Source organism: Eptatretus burgeri, chromosome 7, assembly GCF_056783735.1.
Source record: "Eptatretus burgeri isolate ZD-2024b chromosome 7, Ebu_testis_v1, whole genome shotgun sequence".
Lineage (NCBI taxonomy): Eukaryota > Metazoa > Chordata > Myxini > Myxiniformes > Myxinidae > Eptatretus > Eptatretus burgeri.
In genome coordinates, this window is record NC_140967.1 from 1,770,270 (window position 1) to 1,795,191 (window position 24,922).

General features: G+C 42.4%; 1 protein-coding gene across 4 annotated transcripts in view; it reads left to right on the forward strand.

Annotated features, from left to right (window-relative positions):
- Positions 1 to 24,922, forward strand: part of CFAP61 (cilia and flagella associated protein 61) — a 256,962-nt gene that overhangs the window by 123,937 nt on the left and 108,103 nt on the right. For all 4 annotated transcript variants that reach the window (XM_085887234.1, XM_085887231.1, XM_085887232.1 and 1 more), the window contains 2 exons: positions 13,994 to 14,090; positions 14,200 to 14,277. In XM_085887234.1, the coding sequence (XP_085743360.1) occupies positions 13,994 to 14,090; positions 14,200 to 14,277 (175 nt within the window). The remainder of the gene's footprint in view (positions 1 to 13,993; positions 14,091 to 14,199; positions 14,278 to 24,922) is intronic.

Below are 24,922 nucleotides of genomic sequence, written 5' to 3' on the forward strand. Positions count from 1 at the left end.
AAAAAATGTAATGGGGGTGCAGACTTTCTACAGGCACTGTATAAATAGATGTAATATACTGGGTATTCCAAAATAGATATAATATACTGGGTATTCCAAAAGACATGGACAACTTTGTTAATATTGTCATGGATCTGGGGTTCGAGGCCTGCCACAAGGAGGAGCACTTATGTCCCTCCCGAACGCCCGGTTGTGAGGCAACCAGGCACAGATAACTCCTCGCACCGGCAGGTTTCTAGGCAAACACAAACGCCGATTGGCACGGCCAATCCGGGCAGGGTTACACTACTTCGCATGATACCTCAACTGTGGACGGCCGGCTAATTGTGGTTACGTGCCCTCAGCGCACACTTGGATTACTGCCGAACGTTACAGTGAGTGTGTGCTGGCTAACAAAGCAAATTATTGGGGTACACCTTCCCGTCAAACTACTTGTGCACTGTCGGACCAATAAACAGAAAAGACAACCGCGACAGATTGGAAATCGCAACAAAGCAATTATTTATTACAAACACCCAAGCAAGCAATAATTTATAAGCAAGAAAGCAAAACAGCACATAAGAGCAAATTTCACCATAACACATATTCTTATTCAATCTTACACAAAAGACTTAGCCATCATTTACTCAGGGGAGAAGAATATCACAATAACTTGAAAATAAAATAAAAGTAACGTATGGAGAAAAGGAAAACAGTATTTCCTTCTCTCCCCCATCTCACACAGTCCAAATATTCAAGAGAATGTGGAGAAAAATGGATGGGGAAGATGGGCGGTGGTGATGTGATGCGATGGGGACACACAGCCGTGTCCCTGAGGTGCCTAGACACAGAAGGCGAGTTCTCTCCGGCATCCCAGATATGCGAGCTATATAGGCAACTCACCCTACTCTCCCTCAGCTTCTTCCTTCTCAGGCCCCCTTCGATGAGGTGCTGCCGTTCACCCTCCTCATCCTTCGTGGCTGACAGAACCGAGAGGGCAGGATAACACTTATGGAAGGAGTGTTCTTTTACCTCAGAAGCTCGACACCAACTGCTCGTGAAACCTTCCTTTCTTCACCCTCACACACTTTTGTTCCTTCCCTCATGAGACTTCTCAGTCCTTGAGTCTTCTGCTCATGTGAGCTTGTCCCGTTCGCTTCTGCCATTCTGTTTCTCTCAGCCTTTCTGCACTCCGAGCCGTCTGCTCGGGTGTTCTTTTTGCGCCTGCTCATGCGAGCTTTCCCCGTTCGCTTCTCCCTTCTGCTTCTCTCATGATTATCAACCTCCTTCAAGGAATGAACATTCGCTGATGGGCAAATTATATTGCATTCTGTTCTGGCCTCTTCTCCTCTCACAAGCTCTTTGCCTCCCTACTCATGCGTGCTTTCCCCGTTCACTTCTGCCTTACTGCTTCTTTCTGCCTTTTTCTTCTCTCACCTTCTGCTCTCTGAGCCGTCTGCTCAGCAGCTCTTTTCGTCCCAACTCATGCGAGCTTGTCCCTCCGCTTCCTTCCTCCTCCCACGAGCTTTCTCTCTCTCCCATTGGTCTGCAGATGATGGGGGTGGGTCCACAACGTCACTTTTGGAATTTGCCATGCCATTCTGAGGGAACTTTCAATGCAGCCCCTGCCCTCCCTTTACGTGCCCAAAGCCATGATGAGACCCCCAGCCCCCTTCCCACACACGCAAAACGCCCACTAACACTTCTGCACTGTTCCACACCTGCGAGAAGCGTCACACCTTGCAGGGCACAACAAGCACCAAGTGTCATGAACATGCATGTGAGATGCAACGTGAACATGCATGTGAGAGCACTCGATGGGTTAATGACCACAAACGGGTCGAACGTGTCCAATTAAAGAATGCGCGAATGGAGGGAACACGGAGAGGAATTCCACCAGACCGAGAGACAAGCGAACGGCTGCGGGGCCAAAGGTAAGACCGATACGGTGAAGGAGGGACTGTTGAAAGGATGTTTGATGGAGGGGAGATTATTGTTGAAATGGGTCGATGGGGAAAAGGAGAGTAAGATTGAAAGTAGCAGAGGGATTGAACATTACGATGGTGTAAAGGAAGAATGATTGAAAGTAACAGAGGGGGAGGGGGGGGGGAGACATTACACTGAAAAAATACAGCCTCACCAACGCATGCCCCCCCAACAGCCCTTTGACAAGGGATCAAGGACTGTCTATACAAAGACGAGTGAAATGATTGATCCTCCGGTAACCTACATGTCCATGTATGCTCTCCCCCTGGGGTAAGTTTTCCAAAACCATAGCAATATATTTCAAACCACGAATGACACAACGATACGCTTTGGTTTAAATGATACAGAAACTCATAATGGTTTGCGCACACCATCAATACACTTCAATTTGAGTTCTGCTTGTCAACACGAGTTCTTGCCATGTTTCGCTCAGCATGTTTGCGTACACCAGTGCGCATGCAGCTGTGATCCGAAAACGAAGATCCTGAAGGTTTGCCACCTTGGTGTTGTAGACCACATCGTTGACAAATCCACACAGAAAAAAAAAATCAAGGGGATTTTGTCTGATGATCGTGGAGGCAGGTAGTTGGTCTGTCTCGGCCAATCAAGTGACCTGGAAAATTTTCATTCAGGACGGCTCAAACGAAAAAGGCCCAATGAGGGTGAGCGCCATCCTGTTGAAAAATGATATCGGGTTGCAGGTCTTCAATCTGTGGGAAGGTGAATCCTTCCAACGTGTTCGTGTAAATTGTTGAGGTCACTGTATCCTCTGCAAAGAAAAACGGACTCACCAATCAGTCATGGAGAAGGCCACACCACATATTGACCTTTGGACTGTCGTGTATGTGTTCAATGTCCACGTGCAGTCCAAGAGCATTAGGGTTTAACCTGGACATTTTTGGTAACAAGCTGATTTTTTCAGGAAAGGTCCAGGAATGTGTGTGAAATAACATACTAAAAGTCCTCATGAATCCTCCTTGAGCGTTTTCCGCAATCCAAAATGGCGTCCAAAATGGCTGCCATTTCCTGTTTTTCTCATAACTTTGCAAGTAGGTTTACCTATAACACATTTTAAATGTCTACACATATGTTTTGAAGTATAAGGAACTCAATACAATACATGTCGGAAGATTTTGAAACACACAAAAACGAATAAAACCGCTTAAGCTCTTTCAGAAATCCAAAATGGCGTCTGAAATTGCTGCCGTTTCTGGTTTTACACCAAGGTACTTCAACACGCACTTTAAATGTCTTAATATATGTTTTGCGACTCAATGAAATGAATCATATACTTATTGGGAATTTTTCAAAAACACGCATTTACCAATAAAAACACTTGAGCTCATCCTGAAATTCAAAATGGTGCCCGAAATGCCCCTTTTCCTGTTGTTGTTTTCTCATAACTCTGCAACTAAGTAACCCAATAAAGCACACTAAAATGTCTTTATATATGTTATGGGAGTCAAGGAATCTAGATAAATTCTTATTCGCAGATTTGAAACACGCATATCTATACCAATAAAACTACTTGAACTAGTCCCAAAATCCAAAATGGCGCCAAAGATGGTTGCAATTTCCTGTTTTTCTCATGACCCTGTGACTAAGTTACCTCAATATGCACTTTAAATCTCTAAATATATTATGTCTTGAGAAATAAGGAACTCATTCAGATACTTTGAAGTACAAAGGAAACAATAAAACCGCTGAAGTTCTTTCTGAAATTCAAATGGTGCTCAAAATGTCCACCACTTATCAACACACTGCTGTTTTAGCCTGTTTCAAGAGGCAAAGACATTCAAAACAAGATCATGCTAGAGATTCAAACCTCAAAAGTTTCAGATGAATCTTTACCTTACGCATGCACACACCTAGTTGCATCAGTCATTGTCTTCATCGTCGGATGCTGTATCTTCAATGTTGATGTCCTCTGAAGTTGGGGTAATATCATCGTCGGCATCTATAAGAGTTGGTGCTGTATTGTTGCAATTGAGACCACTGCATTTACTGCACATTGAGGTACAAAAGAGCCCAAGTTTCTTGCAGCTACATGTCATGCTTCTGCAACCATCTGGTTTACACCCACATGCCACCATGTTCAGCAAAGTGTCGGGTGCAACAGCAATGTCTGTTTCTACCGGGGTAAGAGTCCCGTCCTGAAATCGCCAGCCACATTCTGTTGGAGATAAGGAGTTACCCATCCATTCCTGGACGGTAAGATAGGCGCGATATGAATGTTGCTTTGCTGCAGCACTAGTTGGAGGTAGACTTTCTAGCTGAAAGGATGAACTCAGGGAACTGCGACCGATTGCCCGTTTGTATGCGATGTGACGGTAGTCATCAAGAGATTCAAAACTGCTGGCTCCATAAAGCTTAAGAATGAAGCCTTCCCCAGCTTTTTCCACCTCGTCATGGGTGCTTCCACTGTTTGTGAAGGTATCCAGCAAGTCGTAGTCCCGCTTCTTGTGCACCATGTTGAAAGCTTTACGCTTGCCCTGACGATAGATCGCAGAGACCGTGTCACATCCCGTCACAGCATGAAGAAACATCAAGTGATTTCTTGTGTCCCCTATGGCATGCTGAATCTCATGAATGTTGAAGACCGTGACAGGATTACTGCGGCATAGCATGTACACATCTGTGGAAGAGGTTGCCCGAGCAACTAGCATTACCAGTAAGTCTGTGTCCGTACCAACGACAGCAACTGGCACATGTTCTGACTCTGCCAGTGCTAGTGCTGTGGAGACAATCAGGGTGTCGGCGTCTGCTTCTGCCTGGACTTTTGGAAGAACTCAAGAGGTCTTATTGGTACTTGCGTGCTTCAGCATCTCTTAAAATGTATTCTAATGAGTTCCTCATACTTCAAAACATATATGTAGACATTTAAAGTGTGTTTTGGGGAAACCTGCTTGCAAAGTTATGAGAAAAACAGAAGAGGCGGCCATTTTGGACGCCATCTTGGATTGCAGAAAACGCTCAAGGAGGATTTATGAGGACTTTTAGTATGTTATTCTAGACATATTCCTGGACCTATCCTGAAAAAATCAGCTTGTTACCAAAAATGTCCAGGTTAGGGCCTATTTTGACCTAATGCTCTTGGACTAGTGGGGGGTTTCAGAGCCCCAAATCCTCACATTGTGCAGTTGACCTTCCCGGATGCATGAAAGCAAGCTTCGTCTGTGAACTTGACCTTTTTCAGGTAATCTTCGTCATCTCCATGTGACAGGCATTTCCAAGGCAAATGCCTTACGTTTGGGTCCGTCACTTGGTTTGAGTTCCTGCAGAATTTGCACCTTATAGACATAAAGGTTCAGTCTTTTATACAAAATCCTGTGCACAGTGATGTTTGGTAGTCCCAGTTTCCTATATAATATGTGTCTCAAATTGATTTCCTGGGACTTTGCTGAAATGGTTCATGCACTCGTTCAACGTCTGCTGCACTTGTGCTTCATCGACCGGTACTTTTCTGTTTCTGACAACTTCCAGTCTCCTTAAACCTCTTGTTCCCCTCTCTGATATTGTCCGCGATGACGGATTTCTTCCGTACCTTGTATGGAAATTACGCTTCACTTGTGTGTCGGATTTCGTTTCGATGAACCATTCGATGCACTGTGCTTTCTCCTGTGGAGTCGCCATTTTCTTGTACATAAACCACCAGACCTGAAAATCAAAGGGCATTGTATAATTTGTGATGCTACATATATTATCCAAAGTTGTCGTCCAGGTCTTTTTGGAACACCATATATGTTTGCATATATATCTATATTATACATGCACATCTATCATACTAAAATACGCAATTTGGTGCCTATCTAACCGCGATACATTCGGTTGTTACTTATCCAATCTCAAGCAAGCTTAACAGGACGAAGGGTTACATGATGGAGGGAGGTTGTAAGACTTAATTTGCCCCTTTCCCGAAGGGGTTTGTCCTCCTTGGGTGAAATCCGTGTTGAGGTGTATATCCATGTTAAGATAGCTAATCGTAGCGTTTTTCCTCGACTTTGAAAGCTGCTATTCAAAATCTGATTCCATATTTGATGATCGAAACTCATGGCCGAAATAATTATGTCGAAATCTCGAGTGAAATCGGAACATTTATAGGAAAAGCAAAAAAAATTTCCCCCTCATCCGAGATGATTAAATTATAGGCTCCACGGGACATGAGCTGAAATGTCTCCAAACAGAAGTGTTATTTTCACAATCATCATGACTTCACTCTAAGTTTTCTCTTCAGTGTGAAAAAGACCAAAAGTGACTGTAAAGGCATCATTAAATGTTGAAAGGTTGTACACACGACATGGCTAAAAGTATGTGGACACCCCTTCTAATTAGTGGATTCGGCTATTTCAGCCAAACCCATTGCTGACAGGTGTATATGATCAAGTACACAGCCATGCAATCTCCATACACAAACATTGACAGTAGAATGGGCCATACTAAAGAGTTCAGTGACTTTCAATGTGGTAACCTCATAGGATGCCACCTTTCCAACAAATCAGTTTGTCAAATTTCTGCCCTGCTCGAGCTTCCTCGGTCAACTGTAAGGGCTGTTATTGTGAAGTAGAAATGTCTCGGAGCAACAACAGCTCAGCCGTGAAGTGGTAGGCCACACAAGCTCACAGAACGGAACCACCGAGTGCTGAAACACGAAGTGCGGAAAAAATCGTCTGTTGTCGGATGTAACACTCACTACCGAGTTCCAAACTGACTCTGGAAGCAACATCAGCACAAGCACTGTTCATTGAGAGCTTCATGAAAGGGGTTTCCATGGCCGAGCAGCCGCACACAAGCCTAAGATCACCATGTGCAATGCCAAGTGTCGGCTGGAGTGGTGGAAAGCTCAACGCCATTGGGCATGGAGCAGTGGACACATGTTCTCTGGAGTGATGAATCATGCTTCACCATCTGGCAGTCCAACGGATTAATCTGGGTTTGGTGGGTGCCAGGAAAATGCTACCTGCCCGAATGCATAGTGCCAACTGTAAAGTTTGGTGGAGGTGGAATAATGGTCTGGGGCTGTTTTTCATGGTTCGAGCTTGGCCCCTTCGTTCCAGTGAAGGAAAATCTTAACGCCACAGCGTACAATGTCATTCTAGACGATTCTGTGCTTCTAACTTTGTGGCAACAGTTTGGGGAAGGCCCTTTCCCGTTTCAGCATGACAATGCCCCCATGCACAAAGCGAGGTCCATACAGAAATGGTTTGTCGAGATCGGTGTGGAAGAACTTGACTGGCCTGCACAGAGCCCTGACCTCAACCCCACCGAACACCTTTGGGATGAATTGGAACGCCGACTGCCAGCCAGGCCTTATCACCGAACATGAGTGCCCGACCTCACTAATGCTATTGTGGCTGAATGGAAGCAAATCACCGCAGCAATGTTCCAACACCTCGTGGAAAGCCTTTACAGAACAGTGGAGGCTGTTATAGCAGCACAGGGGGGACCAACTCCATATTAATGCCCATGATTTTGAAATGAGATGTTGGACGAGCAGGTGTCCACGTACTTTTGACCATGTAGTGTAGCTCATTGGTATGACAGGCATTCTGACGCACAGTTTGTGTCGGCCTCAGGCTTCAACCCTTCTGGCCTGCAGTATAATTGGAATCTATCCAAGCCAAATAAACACGATGTATTATACATTCACAAAAGCAATTGCCAATCACCATGTTTTTGCTTCATTACATAACCCGACTGTTTTTCTTTTTTGAGGCATCAATTAATCAAGCCAGCGTTCTGTGCCTATACACCGCCCACATTTTAAAATTTAAATTATTTCAGAAGCGAACGATGCTGTGCTTATACATTGCTCGCATTATTATTTTCTATTTCAGGAGCACAAGAGGCTGTGCTTAGACACCGTATGTTTGTGCATTTTGCATTAATGCCTGAAGCACGTGAAACAAATCCCACTTAGCATTTTGACCCGTTCATGTTTAGTATCTTACTTCGACCCGTTCCTGTTTACTATTCCCTAATTGCAAATAATTAATCAGGTGTAATCCATAACTCTGCGTGTATTGCCATCCTCTGTGTTGTGTTGAAAATTTGTGTACCCGTCATTTTGATGGGCTTTTCCGTAAGCACTATAAAAGTGAATTTGTGTCTTTATGTTGTGGAGATGATGCAGAGGAGGCTGCTAGTGTTGTGTGTGCAGGAGACCAGCTGGAAAGGGCACAGGGCAAGGTGGTTTGTAAGAGGATACAAGTTGTTGCACGTGGATGGGGATGGAAGAGTAATGGCGTGGGAATATTTGTGTTGGAAGAAATAAGCAAGCAGGTGGTCAGAGTGGAAAGATGGGAGGGATGGATAGTTATGGCATACGTGGTGATACAGAGGCAAATGGTGTTTGTTTTGTCGGTATATGGGCCACATACGGGAAGGATTGCAGCGGATAAGCAGGAATTCAGGGACGCACTGGAGACGATGATGGGAATGGTTGAGCTGGAAGTGATGCTGTGCATTGTGCAGAACTTTAATGCACATGTGGGAGAAGCAGAGCCAGGTGAAGAGGAATGTGTTGGTAAATTTGGTACACCAGGGATAAGCTAGGTAGAAGCAACTTAGCAAAGAAGTGGAGGGTTTGGAGGAGGAATAGAAGCAGTACAGAGAGGCGTTTAGGGGAATTGCATAACTTTTGTAACATAACATAACATAACATAACGGAGGAGGTAGCTAAAGCAGTTGGTGAAAAGGAGGAGGCTAGGAAGAGGATAGCAAAGATCAAGGAAAGAGAGAGGCAGTCGGATGCAGGGTTGCTGCACCTGTATGGGCAGGAGAAGAAAGCAACAAGGAGAGCTGTGAATAAGGCAAGGGATGATGTGAAAGAGGATGTATACAACAAGTTGGAAGAGGATGGTGGGAGGAAGATGATGTATGAATTGGCCCGTAACAGAGGTGAGGATAATAAGGACATGAAGGGGGGGGGGTAGTGGCAGTGATCAAGGATGGTTCTGAGAGGCTTGTGACAGAGAGGGGGGCAGTATTGAAGGTGTGGGAGGACATTTTACAGAGCTGTTGAACTTGGAATATGCAAGAGCGAGCTGGCGCTATAATGCCATGAAGAGGGAAATTGGAGTTGGTGGAGATCACAGAGGAGGAAGTGCGGACGGCGATGAAGAAGATGAAGTGAGAAGGTTCTGATGTTATGTGTAATGCCGGCCTACCTTTATGGTCTGGAGCTGCTCTCACTGGAAGAGAGACAACAACATAGGCTGCAGGTTTGCAAGAACTGGGTCACGAGGATTTGTGGGAGTGAAGACGGTGGATAGGAGGAGGATGGATGAACTGAGGGAGGAGGTTGGTGTGCAGATGAGTTTGATGGGGAGATTGATGAAATGTTGGCTGAGTTGGACTGGACACTTGGTGTGAATGGGGGAAGAGAGAATTGCAAAGAGAGCGGATAGGTTGAGGGAGCAAGGCAGGAGGAAAAGAGGCAATCGTGGTTGAGATGGGACGACATGCAGTGTCAGCTGTGCGACCATTTGAGGTGAGGGAGGGGGTGGAGGGGGAACATACACCAGAAGCAGACAGTTGCCACCAGGATTTGGAGGAGGGAGACAGGTTTAAGAGATCAGACTTGAGACTAGAAAGATGTTTTTTAAAAAAATTGTTTTTTGTGTGTGTGTGTGTGTGTGTGTGTACATTTTCAAGGATCATATGAGAGCGAACACTAAATGCCCAACAAGGGGGCGGGGGGTGGGGGAGCAGGAGACAAGAGTGGCATGAGAGGGAAGGACAAAACAGAGGGAAACGGAGTCATTAGGAGATCTGTGGAAGGGAGAGTGATGGGACAGGGAACACGGGGTAAAAAGATGGACATTACAGGGACGTTCAGGACCTTACACGACAGGGACCTTTCCGGAAGGAAGGCAGGGAATTTGAAGGAGGTGGGTTTGGGGTGGAGTAACAGGGGTAGAAAAGATCGTGGTTTTGGATGCGGGAAGGTAGGAGGTGGTGGTGAACAGCTGTTTTGAAGGCCTGGAGGGAAGAATGGGATTGAAGAGAGTGTGGGAGTTTATTCCAAAGGTGGGAAAACAGAGGAATGAAAGAGTGAAGGTGAGCAGTGATTGTTGATTTTGGTAGTTTTACCAAAAGGGGGTTGCTGGGGGACCTTGAGCACCTTGCAGAAACATGGGGGGGGGGAGGGGGACAAATCGCAGACAGAGCAGGGGGTGAGACCTGAGAGGAGATGGTGGAAGTCAAAAAGACCACCGACCTGCTTGCAGTGAGGAAGTGAGAGGCCCAAAGACTCAGCCTCACCACGGGAAATACCAATGATCCTAAATGCCTTGGTTTCCACAGCATGAAGCAGAGAAAGATGAGAGGCAGGAGTACCAGCCCCGAGGGGCGGGGGGGGAGAGCAGTACTCCATCAGGCTGTGGACGAAGGCTTTGTATGTGGTCAGGAGTTTCGGTGGGCCAAAGAAGGACTTTGCACGACCGAGGATGCCAGTAGGCGACTGGCTTTGGAGAAGGCTGATTGGTTTGTCGTTGGATCTGTTTTTGCACCTTTTTATGCAGGGCAGTAATGTTTGCTGATTTCCAAGCAGATGGCAGATGACCTTGAGCAAATGAGAGGGTGAATAGAACAGAGAGATTGTGAGCAGGAGCAGAGGAGCAGGTTTTTAGGACACGTGCGCTGATGCCATCTGGACCAGTTCCAGAATCTGAGTCGAGGTTTGACAGCAAGCTCTCCACCTTGTCAGAGGAAAAGGACACAGAGTCCAGGGACAGTTGGGTGCGACTGGGTAAGGTGAGTACAGAAAGCGATGGGTTTCGGACACAAGATTTAGATGCAAACACCGAGTTTAGGCATTCAGCCTTTTCACGTGCGATATCAGCAGTGCGGCCATTTGAGGAAAGGGAGGGGATGGAGGGGGAACATACACCAGAAACAGATTTGATTAGACGCCACCAGGATTTGGAGGAGGGAGAGAGGTTTGAGGGTTCAGACTTGAGATTAGAAAGATGTTGTTTTCTGGCTCTCCTGAGGGAGATACACTCTTGTTCCAAGCTTTATGGAAGGAATTGAGATTAACCTCAGTTGGATTTGCTTTCCATGAGGCAAAGTCAAGTTGTTTCAGGACAACTGCCTCGCCACAATCTTCAGTGAACCAAGGGCGGGAGGAAGGGAAGGACAGCTGAAGACAAGAGGGGATAAATCTGTGCATGAGGGAGAGCAAGTTTCTTTGAAAGAATTTGCAGGACGAGTTGATGTTGGAGAAAGTTGTGATGGGAAACCAATCGAGAAGTTTGATGGCTCCTTCGAGAACCTGCCAGTCAGCCTGAGTGAAATGCCAGACTCGACGGTGCTGAGGTGGTTCTCTATGTTTTATTTTTTTAAAATGTTTCATTTCACTCAATATAAACGGAACTTAAAACCACAGCAAACAACATGGAGCTTCGTACCAAAGTGAAAGTGATTTGTTTTTTCCACTGCCATAAATAAACAACATCTCGGCTGATGAAGAGGGTCACAGAGGTATGCACACTTGCCTCTGAGCTGTCTCGCCTGGGTTTGATTCTCGACCCAGCTCTAAGCTGTCATCTCAGTGATTCAAATTTGGCTGAGGTATCAATGTGTCTGCTCTATTCATTTTAAAATGAGCATCAAATGAGGAAGCGGCACGTACCGTTTTCAAAATCTTTGGAATGACTCGGACAGAGTTCACACCGACCACGGAGACTCAGACCAGTCGCTCTGACAACTACTCCACCGAAGCCTTGAAACATTAAGTTACTGATTTTTAGGTTGGTCGAGAGGTACATGACTGGTCAAAAGTTTTAGAACACCCCCATTTTTCCAGTTTTTACTTAAATTTAAGCAGTTCAAGTCCAGTGAATAACCTGAAATGGTACAAAGCTCAGTGGTAAACTGCCAGAGGAAAAAAAAAAAGAAGTTTATTTTATTAAAAACTGAAAAATAATGTAAATTTCAGTTAATAAAAAAGGTCCTTTTCAGGGAGCAAGTAATGGGTTAGCAACTGCAGCTGTTCTGCAGCAATGGAAGTAAATTCAGCCTTGAAAGTTGATGCAAACAATTCCTTCCGGTGTCCCAACTTTTGTTGATGAGTTACAAACCCTCTGTCTGTATAAAAGCAGTGTTGTAACAGACCGTGTTGCTACACCTTCTGAAGCATTATTTGGACAATATTACACTGCAGGAAGTAGTATATTGCTATCATAATGGCGAGAAAAAGACAATTAACAAAGGAAGACAGACAGACCATTATAACCCTTAAAAGTGTAGGTCTTTCCTTTCGAGAAATTGCAAAGTAGTCAAAGTGTCAGTGAGTACAGTTTCCCACACCATCAAAAGGTACTTGGAAACTGTAGGAAACTCTGACAGGAAGAGGTCTGGCAGACCCAAAGCCACAATACAATCAGAAGACAAGTTTCTGAGAGTCAACAGCTTGCGTGATAGTCGGCTCACAGGACAGCAGCTTCAAGCACAGCTTAACACTGGTCGAAGTAAGGAAGTCTCAGTTTCACCTGTGAAGAGAAGATTTCGAGCTGCAGGTTTGACAGGTCGAGTGGCAGTAAGAAAGCCATTGCTAAGATGGCAAATACGAAAAAGAGGCTTGCCTGGGTCATGAAACACCACCAGTGGACTACTGAAAACTGGAAGAAGGTCTTGTGGATCGATGAATCAAAATTTGAAATCTTCAGTTCATCACGTAGGGTTTTTGTATGCCATCGAGTAGGTGAAAGGATGGTTCCTCAGTGTGTGACACCAACTGTCAAACATGGAGGAGGAAGAGTGATGATCTGGGGCTCTTTTACTGGATCCAGAGTCGGCGACTTGCACAGAGTGACTGGCACCCTAAACCAAAAGGGTTTCCACAGCATTTTGCAGCGCTATGCAGTACCCTCTGGTCTATGCCCAGTTGGTCAGGGGTTCATCCTTCAGCAAGATAATGACCCAAAACATACCTCCAGGCTATGTCAGAACTACCTTCGAAGAAAAGAACAAGACTGTAGGCTTCAAATCATGGATTGGCCAGCACAGTCTCCAGACTTAAACCCCATCGAGCTGGTTTGGGATGAACTGGACAGAAGCGTGAAAGCAAAGCAACCTACAAGTGCAACACATTTGTGGGAACTTCTGCAACAGTGTTGAGAAGAACTTTCCGAACAATATTTGATTTCCATTGGAGAAAGAATTCCACAAGCATGTTCAGCTGTTATATCTGCAAAAGGAGGCTACTTTGATGAGTCAAAAATTTATATTCAATTTTGTTCAACAAAACGATTCCATGATTTCTTTTTTATCTGCAATTGCTTATTTGTTATATGCTTTAATTTCAGAGTACATTGAAACATGAAACTGCTTAAATTTCAGTAATAACTGGAAAAATGTGGGTGTTCTAAAACTTTTGACCGGTGGTGTACACATATTTATCTCCAATCAGTCAAACTTGAGTTCGAACTTGGCTTGCAAAGGTGATGTTGGCCGACTTCCAAGCAAATGGAAGATGTCCTCAGGCAAATGATAGGGTTAATAGAGCAGAATGTTTGTGAAGTACTTCATGTTGTCTTTTGATTCAATTCATCAGAGAAGCGACAGGTAAAAATGCTTAGTATACAGTGCCTATAGAAAGTCTGCACCCCCTTTCAAATTTTTCATTGTTTGATGCCTTATTCCCTGGAATTAAATTGCATTGAAATCAGACTTTTCCCACCTTTATTTACACATCGTAACCAACAACTTCCAAGAGAAAAACAAATTTCAGAAAATTAATTAAAAATACAAAACTTGAATATCTTGGTTGGATAAGCGTTATATATTAGATTTGATATGGTGGAAATATCGCCTCCTTTGGTGGTAAGCCGGTGTTACAAATCATCTTCCTTTATCTTCTTCATAAACCTTATTATAATTGTGTTTGTGTGTTTGTTTGTCTCGCTACTCTCTCATGCTCTGACACGTATCAGAATTTTACCAACACATATCAGGTTAAGGTTCAACACCTTTGCTGAATCTCTATACCTTTATTCTCAAGTGCTTTTGCTCCTTTCTCTTGCAGGAACTTCCAAGTACGTGAGTTTTGTTCTGAAGATCTAGACGGGGTGAAGACGTTATTGGGTTCACTGCAGCTGAAGGACACTCTTCTGGAATGTTTGGTAAAGTCTTCTGAAGGACACCAAAATATTTCTTGTTTTTATTATTGTTAACTTGTTAATTTACTTGTTTTATGTACCATGATGGTATGTGTGCTTCCCCATTGTACAGAACCAATGTTCAGCCAAGGCATTTGTTGCTGATGTGTTGGGACAAGTTGTAGGGATTGCCATTTTACATTCTGAGAAGGTCAGTAGCTCGCGGTTACTGTCATCCATCCTTTGTCGTTTGTTGGGTTTCTATTCATAATTATAAGTTTTTATGGTAATATGCCTGTTTCCAGTTTGTGGTGTCCCTTTATGTATCCTTTCAAAAAGAATGACCCAAGAACTTGAAGATGGAAAAAGGGTATACATGGTGTGTTATTTTGGAACCAGCACTACATTATTTCACTGCTTGGGTCACCTTATAATTGGTCAGTCACCCCTTGGGTTACACCTTATTTTGGGGGATTTTAAAATTGATTTTCATTATTATGATTACTTGTGGAGTACCCGCCCTGCGGTGATATTGTTCCAAGCATGCAACATGTTCTTCTGATGCATACCTTTATTTGGGTGGTGTATTGGCAACTGACAGATCTGTATAGGCAAAAAAAAAACCCCAGGTTACATGCAAGAAATAAAAACATACCCACTGCTTGTAATTCAAAGCACCTCGATGCACTGGAAATCGTGGAGCCAGGAATACTGTGCTGTGCTGTAAATGGAGGGTAATTGTAATACCCTCCCCCACCTGGAGGTGGCACTACACGATACACATTGACATAGAGAATTTGCTTTACTCCACCCCCTCCCTCCAAGACCACTCGTAAAGATAAAAACACCCCTATACATTAAATGGGGTCATGCTGATCTTATGTAGCAAGTCTGGATGTAATCATCACAGAACTGTAGGAGCAGCAGTGTGACAAACACTGGTCTGTGAGTTAGTCAGGATTACCCTCGTTAGAGGAGAGGGTATTACATGTGGGTCTGTTTGTCTCTCTCTATCTGTCTGTCTGTCTGTTTGTCTGCACATCATGTGAATATGTCTTTCAATGACATACTATCGAAATTATAATGATAATGGTACATAACGATAATGATGATCGGACATAACGATAATGATAATGTTACAAAATAAGGATAACTAGAATGGTACTTGGTGGAGCGCATACCTCTGCTTAGTTTATGTTTTGTATCTCACTGATGGGCTGGATCTGGATCCGGACCTTAACCAAAATGTAATTGGCCAATCCGTGTTACCTACCCAACCTGTCAACCTGTCCACCAAGTTTCATCCGAATCCGTCCAATACTTTTTGAGATATTGTGCTATATGTCATTTTTGGCCCAATGTCTCAATGGTGAAGAATCACTTTAGAAATTCTCATATCTAGATCTGGACTTGGATCTTCACCGAAATCGAATCAGTTCATTCTTGTCACACACCCAACCTGATCACCAAGTTTCGTCCGAATCTGTTCAAAACCTTTTGAGATAGCCTGTTCACAAACAGACAGGGGTGACAAATAATTATGATACATAATGCTCATGATAATAATCATAATGATAACTACAATGGTACATAATGATAATTGCTATGATACTTGTACATAATGATAATAACAATAACGAGAAAGAGCAATCAGCGATTGCAGACCCTTGCCAGAACTTGTTTTGTGTGGTGTTTGTGTAGTTTCGTGTGGTGTTTGTGTAGTTTTGTGTGGTGTCGTTTGTGTGGCGTTGGTATACTGGTGTGTTATGCAATTAATAAGAGACAATTACAACTGTCACTTTGTTACTACTGACAGCGATGACCGGGTACCAAGATGTCCCGCTTTGATGCAACCCCGCTTTGATTGGACACTTGACCCTGACCCATGACGTTTTAAAAAATTATTACTCATTATTCAAATTAATTTATGATGAGATTAAAATTAATTCAATTCGAATCAAATGGAAGACCAAATAGGAACAGTCCTGCATTGGAGTAATCAAAAGGAACCCAAACAAGAAAAAAGCAAAGATGAGGTCATCAGGAGGAACCTGGATAGGATTTACATTTCAGCTGATACTCCTCTACCCTCAAACCCATCCAGGCACAGCCTTATTCAACCCCCCCCCCCAAAAAAAACAATAAAAAAGAACCCTGATCAAAAAAAAAAAATTCTGGCTGCCAGACCATATGTCCAATGAAGTCGAAATTTAAATCGTATATTCCCCATCACCACTCGATCATAATTTTGAGGTTTCATGTTGATTGATTCAGCGGTTCCAGAGAAAACCTTATTTAATATTTTCTTCAATCCAATATGGCTGCCAAATCATGTGACCTATCAATTATTCCTGAACAAACTTGTACACCCAAGGCTTGGGGAGCATTTAATTGAAGTTTACCCTCAATTTACAGCTGTTCTGGAGAAGATTTTTTCTTGGTTTTTGGGTAAATCCAATATGGCTGCCAAACCATGTGATCTATGACATCATATGTGTGAACCTTTTGTTCCTCATGGATAGGTGGTCATACCTCTAAAGTTTCACCTCGATCTGTTCAGCCTCTTTAGAGAAGAAGATTTTTGAAGGTTAAAAAAAGGCTGCCAAACCATGTGACCTATGACATCGTATGTGTGAACCTTTTGTTCCTCATGGATAGGTGGTCATACCTGTAAAGTTTCACCTCGATCTGTTCAACCTCTTTAGAGAAGAAGATTTTTGAAGGTTAAAAAAGGCTGCCAAACCATGTGACCTATGACATCATATGTGTGAACCTTTTGTTCCTCATGGATAGGTGGTCATACCTGTAAAGTTTCACCTCGATCTGTTCAGCCTCTTTAGAGAAGAAGATTTTTGAAGGTTAAAAAAGGCTGCCAAACCATATGACCTATGACATCATATGTGTGAACCTTTTGTTCCTCATGGATAGGTGGTCATACCTGTAAAGTTTCACCTCGATCTGTTCAGCCTCTTTAGAGAAGATTTTTGAAGGTTAAAAAAAGGCTGCCAAATCATGTGACCGATGACGTCATCAATTTTTTTTTTCTCTGTGGACCATTTTATCCCGAGATGACCCTCAATTTTTTTCATACTGATCAGATGTGTTCTACATATGCAATTATGATGTCGTAATGAAGGCACTTTTTGTTTTCTTTTTTGTTTTTAATGTTGAAGACTTCAGTTACGGACTGAATAGTCCTCATCAAGGCCAAGCCTTAAAAAAAGAACTGCATTAATAGAAAATAACGAAAGAGAGAATAGTCTAAGAGTTTTTGAGAAAGTAAAAAAATCTGTTTTTTGAAAAGGGGAAGGTCATAAGTGTTTGGGAAGACGTGAGAAGGTAAAGAGTTCCAGAGTTTGGCAGTGGAGGGGAAGAAACAAACATCGTAACGTCCCACCCTTGAATTGGCAATGGCCACACTGATCATGTGATGTAGTGACTTGTTGAGTATTCCTTGGTCTCGTTAATGGTGGAGGGACACAAGCAGCAAGTTCTTGCAAGCAGAAACCGAGGTAATATCTGTAGAAAAGAGAAAGAGCCTTCTATGCAGCGTAATTTGAGCGGGTCGAGTTTTGAGGTCACATTGGTAGAGTTGACAAGTCGAATAACTTTGGATTCAATTCTGTCTGGCAGTAAATATGTGGAGCTGGAACCTCCCAACATGTGAGAACAGGACTCTATACAAGGACGAATTGATCCTTTATATAGTTGTAGCAACTGTTCAGAGGGGAAGAATCTTCGAGATCGGAACAGGACTCCTAATTTCTTTGAGGCAGACTTAGCTATTTGCGTAATGTGTGGATTCCAGGATAAATTTTATGTTAAAGTAATAGCTAGTAGGTTTGTTGTATCACATGGTGAAATTGTAGAGCTTTTAAAGGAGATGAGAGAAAGAGAAAGAGAAAGAGAAAAAGAGAAAAAGAGAAAAAGAGAAAAAGAGAAAGAGAGAAAGAGAGAAAGAGAAAGAGAAAGAGAAAGAGAAAGAGAAAGAGAAAGAGAAATAGAAAGAGAAAAAGAAAAAGAAACAGAAAGAGAAAGAGAAAGAGAAACAGAAAGAGAAAGAGAAAGAGAAAGAGAAAGAGAAAAAGAGAAAGAGAAAGAGAAAGAGAAAGAGAAAGAGAAAGAGAAAGAGAAAGAGAAAGAGAAAGAGAAAGAGAAAGAGAAAGAGAAAGAGAGAGAGAAAAAAAAAGAGAAAGAGAAAGAGAAAGAGAAAGAGAAAGAGAAAGAGAAAGAGAAAGAGAAAGAGAGAGAGAGATATGAATTTTTGAAGCATTAAACTTCACTTGATCACATTTGCTCCACTGGGAGATCTTGGATAAGATGACATCATCAAAAAATATGACATGATCCAAAAAATTTCAGTTATTCCCCATAAGGAGTACCAGCCATGTTCCAGGTTTCAATTTTTACCTTGGTGTGGTTTCAGAGATAGAGGTCCAAAGTTTTTCCGTTTTTCCAACATGGCTGCCACACCACGTAACCTATGACATCCTAATTATGATCAAAACATTCCAGATGAGTCGTCGCACCTATGGTGAAAATTTTGTCTTAATCCAACAAGCGGTTGCAGAGAAAAACACCAAAGTTATGTGCTGACAAACAAACAAGCAGTCATCGACTGGTACTTACGAAATCGTCAACTTGACCTCTGACCTTGTCTAATAAAAGCTGTCTCAAGAGAAGGTAGCGACGCAAACCAGAAGTTTATACGATGAATCTGTACCAAACCATCAAAAATCGTAACGTCGACCGAAGCAAAAATCTCCATTTCTCCACGCAATTATTTAATATTATTTTATCAGTCACAAAACCGTAATATTCAGCCATCCACCAACAATCTTTACATAATCCGACGGCTCAGCGAGTCAGGCATGCGACGATAACCTTTATTGGGATAAAAATGACTTGAAAACACCATCAGCGCGCACACGCAAAACCATACGTGAGTCAACGACGCCTCTGCTCGAGCGCACTGCATCACGTGACGACCCGTGACGCGCGAGTGAAATATTTTTTATACAATCTTAAAACGTCTCCAAAACATCCGATTTTTTTACCAGAATTTCGACAACCGAGTTTTACGCGTCCTAAGCGATCGCAAAAACCGAAGACAAAATTAAAATTGAAGTTAAAACGAACTCGTAACGTCGAGCGAAGCAAAAATACTCCATTTCTCCACATGAATTTACGGAATTGTCCACTGCATCACGTGACGACCCGTGACGCGTCGAGTGAAATATTTTTCATACAATCTTAAAACGTCTCCAAAACATCCGATTTTTACCAGAATTTTGACAACCGAGTGTTAAGCGTCCTAAGCGATCGCAAAAACCGAAGACAAAATTAAAATTGAAGTTAAAACAAACTCGTAATGTCGACCGAAGTAAAAATACTCCATTTCTCCACATGAATTTACGGAATTATGTTTGACCTCACTGTGACCTTGACCTTTGACCGATTTAGACCAAAATCTAATCAGCGCGAGCCATCACCCTCCTGAATCACGTGGTGTAATTTGACATTGGTAGCTTCTTCCGTTCTTGAGTTATCGTGCCTACAAACACACACACACAAACAAACAAACACACAAACAGAGGACGGAAGTCATCAATATACTTACGAAATCTTTAGTTTTCGTAAGTGACAAACCAACAAATGGAACAGACCAACATACTTGACAAAATCGAAGATTTCGCCAAGTAACAAGCAAAAGGACCCAAATGCGATACCCTCTCCTTCAGCGAGGGTCATAATAACATTATTGAAAATGGTATTTATGCTGATGATAATAACAATGATATTGTTGATCATGATGATAATGACAATGACAAGTCTGAAGACGACGATAGTTCACGAGCGGTATTGGACGATGTAGATTGTTTCAGAAGTCAAGGATGAGACAATGTGATAATGTTTGACCAAGTTATAAAAATGATCAACATGATGTGGTACGAGTGACAGGTTATTAGCTGCAAAATGTCGAAAACCCAGTTTCGTTCAACAACTTTCAAAATTTGACCTTTGCCTAACCTTTAAAGGTCACAAAACAATGTTGTGGACATTAAAATAAGGAAACAGGATACGTGCGATAGCTTATTGGAGTTAGTTCGTCGAAGAAGGTCGAAAACCCAGTTCAATTCCCACAACTTTGAAAATTTGACCTTTGTGACCTTTAAAGGTCAAAGGTCAAGGATTATGGCCTTTGGTGCAAAACTTCCTCTGGAACATTCCAGGAGCAATATAACGTCATATAGGCTATATGGCATTTCGCACTCATCAGATTATCCATACTTTGATGAAATCAGCGTAAAAACAAACTTGAAGGGGGCGCCATGGGCAAGGTGTTCAAGATAGAGAAAAATTGTTTCAACACTTTAGGTGGGGAATGACCTCAAGATTATGCATAAAAAATATTGCCATCCTAGCTCTCAAAGTTTGGGCAGTCGTATGATTTTTATGTCAAAATTCGAAATTTTCGAAGTTCGTGACCTTGACCTTGTGACCTTGACCTTGACCTTGTGACTTTGACCTTGGGATGAAAATGAAAAATCGAGCTCTGTGGGGCTATGCAGGTGCCATTGGGCTAACCAAATACCGAAACCCCTCTCAGATTCGACAAACCCCCTCGGAGAAGATGTAAATTGAAATCGGCTACCCCCTAAAAACACATGTTTTTTGGGCGTGGCTCCGCCCATAATGGGCGCACCACACCCATTTTCCGGAAAACACAACTTGATCATGATATAAACCTCCCACCAAAATTTTGTCAGGATCGGATCAAAACCCACGGAGCTATGCTCGGGACAGACAGACAGACAGACAGACAGACAGACAGACAGACAGACAGACAGACAGACAACAATAACGAATATAGTGGTCACTTATTTTTTTCGTGAAAATATTTTTTCGTGAACCAATAATAATGACATTATTGAAAATAGTAATAATGTTAATGATAATAACAATGATATTGTTTATAATGTTGATAATGAAAATGATAATCATAGTGACATTATTGAAAATAGTAAAAATGTTAATGATAATAATGATATTGTTTATAATGTTGATAATGAAAATGATAATAATAGAGACATTATTGAAAATAGTAATAATGTTAATGATAATAACAATGATATTGTTGATAATGTTGATAATGAAAATGATAATAATAGTGACATTATTGAAAATAGTAATAATGTTAATGATAATAACAATGATATTGTTGATAATGTTGATAATGAAAATGATAATAATAGTGACATTTTTGAAAATAGTAATGTTGATAATAACAATGATATTGTTGATAATGTTGATAATGATATTAATAATGACATTATTTAAAATGGTGTTAATCCTAATGATGATAATGATGAGGATGATAATATCAATAATAATGATTATGATAATTGTACAAAATGATAATAATGATAATTCGACATAATAATCATGATAATAATGCCAATATTAAACATTTTATTCGTACAACAAAATTTAAATATGCATTTCAATAAAATAGACATCATCAAAGTTTGACTTGCACTTGGGAGAAAACCACAAGCAGATGAAGAAGAAGCACCAAACTCTTGTTTATAAAGTTACAATGTAATGTCCTCAACGTTGATTGGTTGAGAGAAAGAAAGGATGGGATTACCTGATAGGTGGAACCATAGAGCATCATGAATAATGAGTAGGCGGAAATGAACCATCATGAATAATGACGAGGTGGAGATGAATGACCAAAGTTCCGCTGGAAACATGATGCTGAATGGATGATTGCTAGTTGGTGGGAGGGGTTCATGATGACTCAATGTTGACTGTGGTAGAGTTGTCACACAGACAAGCCATCATATTCAGAATATATATATAAAGCTCAGACAAATTATTTCTGTCTGAAAAGAATGGGATTGGTTGACCTGATGAATGTGGCTTCCATTGCATGAAGGTGAGCTAAACTGCGTCCTCTACTCAGGATTTTATACCAGCCGATACGAGAGTTGCTCTGCACACTGAGGATTATTCAGTAAATGGTAACCAATTGCAGAGTCACAGGGAATAGTTGTCGAACTGTGTACATTCTTCCAAGCCCGAGTTGGTTGTTTCTGTTCGGTTGACTGACCCCACCTGATCCCCAAATGGACGTGTTGTTCGATGCAATCCTTCAATCTCAAAGATGTGCAGCCCACATACCTAGAATCACACAGGAACTGAGATTCGTAAATGATCTTACTTATATGAGAGGCGGGCAGAACATCTTTTTGGACTGACGGAAGCAACCGGCGGGTCGTGAAGATCACTCGTGGTTGAACAGCATAGTAAGAATGGGAAACTGTCTGTTTGATCTGGTTTTCAAACCATTGAGACAATTTGCCTTTCCATGGTAGACGTAGGTATACTGGACATTTACCAGGTCTGATTATTGGATTCTTTGGTGGGTTCAGGAATTAGTATATACATATCTTGATAATCTGTTCAGGATACCCATTATCAAGAAGAATAGTCATGATGGTCTCAATTTCAGCATGGAGTTTATCTGTGGAGCAGATCTTTCTTGCTCTATTGACCAAGATACCAATTAATCCAATCTTGTATCTGGAGGAGGAGCTATCCAGTAAAAGTAGACTTACGGTAGATCGCGGTTTTATAAGCACCGAATGATTTCTCAATGAAGACGTCCAAGAAGGGAAGTACGCCGGAGCGTTCCATTTCTACGGTGAACTCTAGGGATGGATGGAGAGAGTTCAGGTATTACATAAATAGTTGCAAAAATGAATCTCCTTCAGTGCAGACCAATTAGCATGCTTCAATTCATCAGCAAGTTCATGGAATCAATCATCGCAGTTGACATAGAATCATTCATTTTCTCCAATAGCTTCATCTCAGATCATCAATTTGGATTCAGACCTTATCACTCTACCTTGGACATGCTGCTTCTACTCTCATAACAATGGACGGAGGCCCTTAGTATCAGAAATGAAATCAGGGTCATCTCTCTGGACATATCACGAGCTTTTGATACAGTCTGGCTAAAACTTAGTCCCAACATGTTGGCTTGTTCGGGAGAAATTGTCTTTCAGCCAGTTGATAGCAGTTCAACAGTTCAGTCCGCAACCTTTCTCGAAATCCATAAAACTCTGACAGGAGTTTGTTCATTTCCAATCGTTTCTGAAGTAGTTGAAATTCATGCTGAACCTCATCTACCAACTCACTGACAGAGTTTGACCTGTGATTACAGGAAGACAAATGTCAGCAGAAATATGTACATCTAAAGTAATTCATACTTTGCGTTTAAAAGTAATAGGTACGTACCTTTCATGGTTGTCCATGCTTCCAAAGTATCAGTTGCTTTGGTGAACAAACTAAACTGATATGACAAAGTGTCTGCAAAGCTGAGTGTCAGCTTAAAAAGACGCGATGACAAGAGTGTGTCTTCATATAAGCCCGTGCCATGTTTGGAAGGAAATCAAACAATTAAAAATAAACGGGTGGGAGGGATGTGGAATATATGGTTCAGGAGGAGCTCAGACCAAAATGTTGAGAGATTTCTTATTTTATCTCTGTTCAACAAAGATATTTAAGGCAAGCAACAAATCCTAACATACTCTTTATTAACATTCTCAATGATGATGAAACCCATGAGAGAATAAAACACTGATAAACTACGACACGACCAAATATTTATTGGCTTTTTTGAGTTCAATGACCAGAGACCATTTTTTTTTTGTATACCTTGGTCGAGGCTCGTATGAGAGCTAACACACAACTCACAGCAAGGGGGCATGAGACAAGAGGGGCGGGAGTGGGAGGGACAAAACAGTGGGGAACAGACACATTAGGTGAACTGTGGAAGGGAGAGGGATGGGGATGGGACGGGGAACATGGCGAAGAGAAGATTGACATTACAGGGACTTTCAGGAAGGAAAGCAGGGAAATTGAAGGAAGTGGGCTTGGGTGGATTATCGGGGGTAGAAAAGATCGAGGATTTGGATGGGGGAAGATAAGAGGTGGTGGTGAACAGCTGTTTTGAAAGCCTAGACGGAAGAATGGGAAAGAATAGAGTGAGGAAGTTTATTCCAAAGGTGGGAAAAAAGAGGAATGAAAAAGTGAAGATGAGCAGTGATTCGTGATTTTGGTAGTTTTACCAGAAGGGGGTTGTTGGCGGACCTTGAGCGCCCTGTGGAAATGTGGTGGGGACAAATCGCAGAAAGAGTAGGGGGGGGCAAGGCTGGAGAGGAGTCGGTAGAAGACAGAAAGACCACCGACCAACCTGCAGTGATTGAGTGAGAGGCCTAAAGACTCAGCTTCATTGCGGGAGATGCCGATGATCTTAAATGCCCTGGTTTCGACAGCGTGGATCCGAGAAAGGTGGGAGGCAGGAGCACCAGCCCAGAGGGGAGAGCAGTACTCCATCAGGCTACGGACAAAAGCTTTGTAAGTGGTCAGGAGCTCAAGAGGGCCGAGGAAGGACTTTGCACGACGGAGGATTCCCAGTCGGCGACTGGCTTTTGAGGCGAGGTTGGAAATGTGACTTTCCCAGGAAAGGTCATGGCAGATAGTGAGACCGAGAAGCTTGAAAGAAAAGACTTCTTCCAGAGGATTGTTGAGAAAGTGGATGGGGGGGTTTTCTAAACGATCCTTTCAAAGAGACATAGTGAGAGTGTGAGATTTGTCTGGATTGAAAGATATGTTCCATGTGTTGGACCAGTTTGTGATTTTATCCAGATCTGCAGTGAGCGAAGAAGCTGCTGCTTGCCGGTCTGAGGGATGACAGATGGTACGGCAGAGGGTGGAATCGTCGGCAAAGAGAAATAGAGGATTTTCCAGAGAGTCCGAGAGATCATTGATGAAAACCAGAAAAA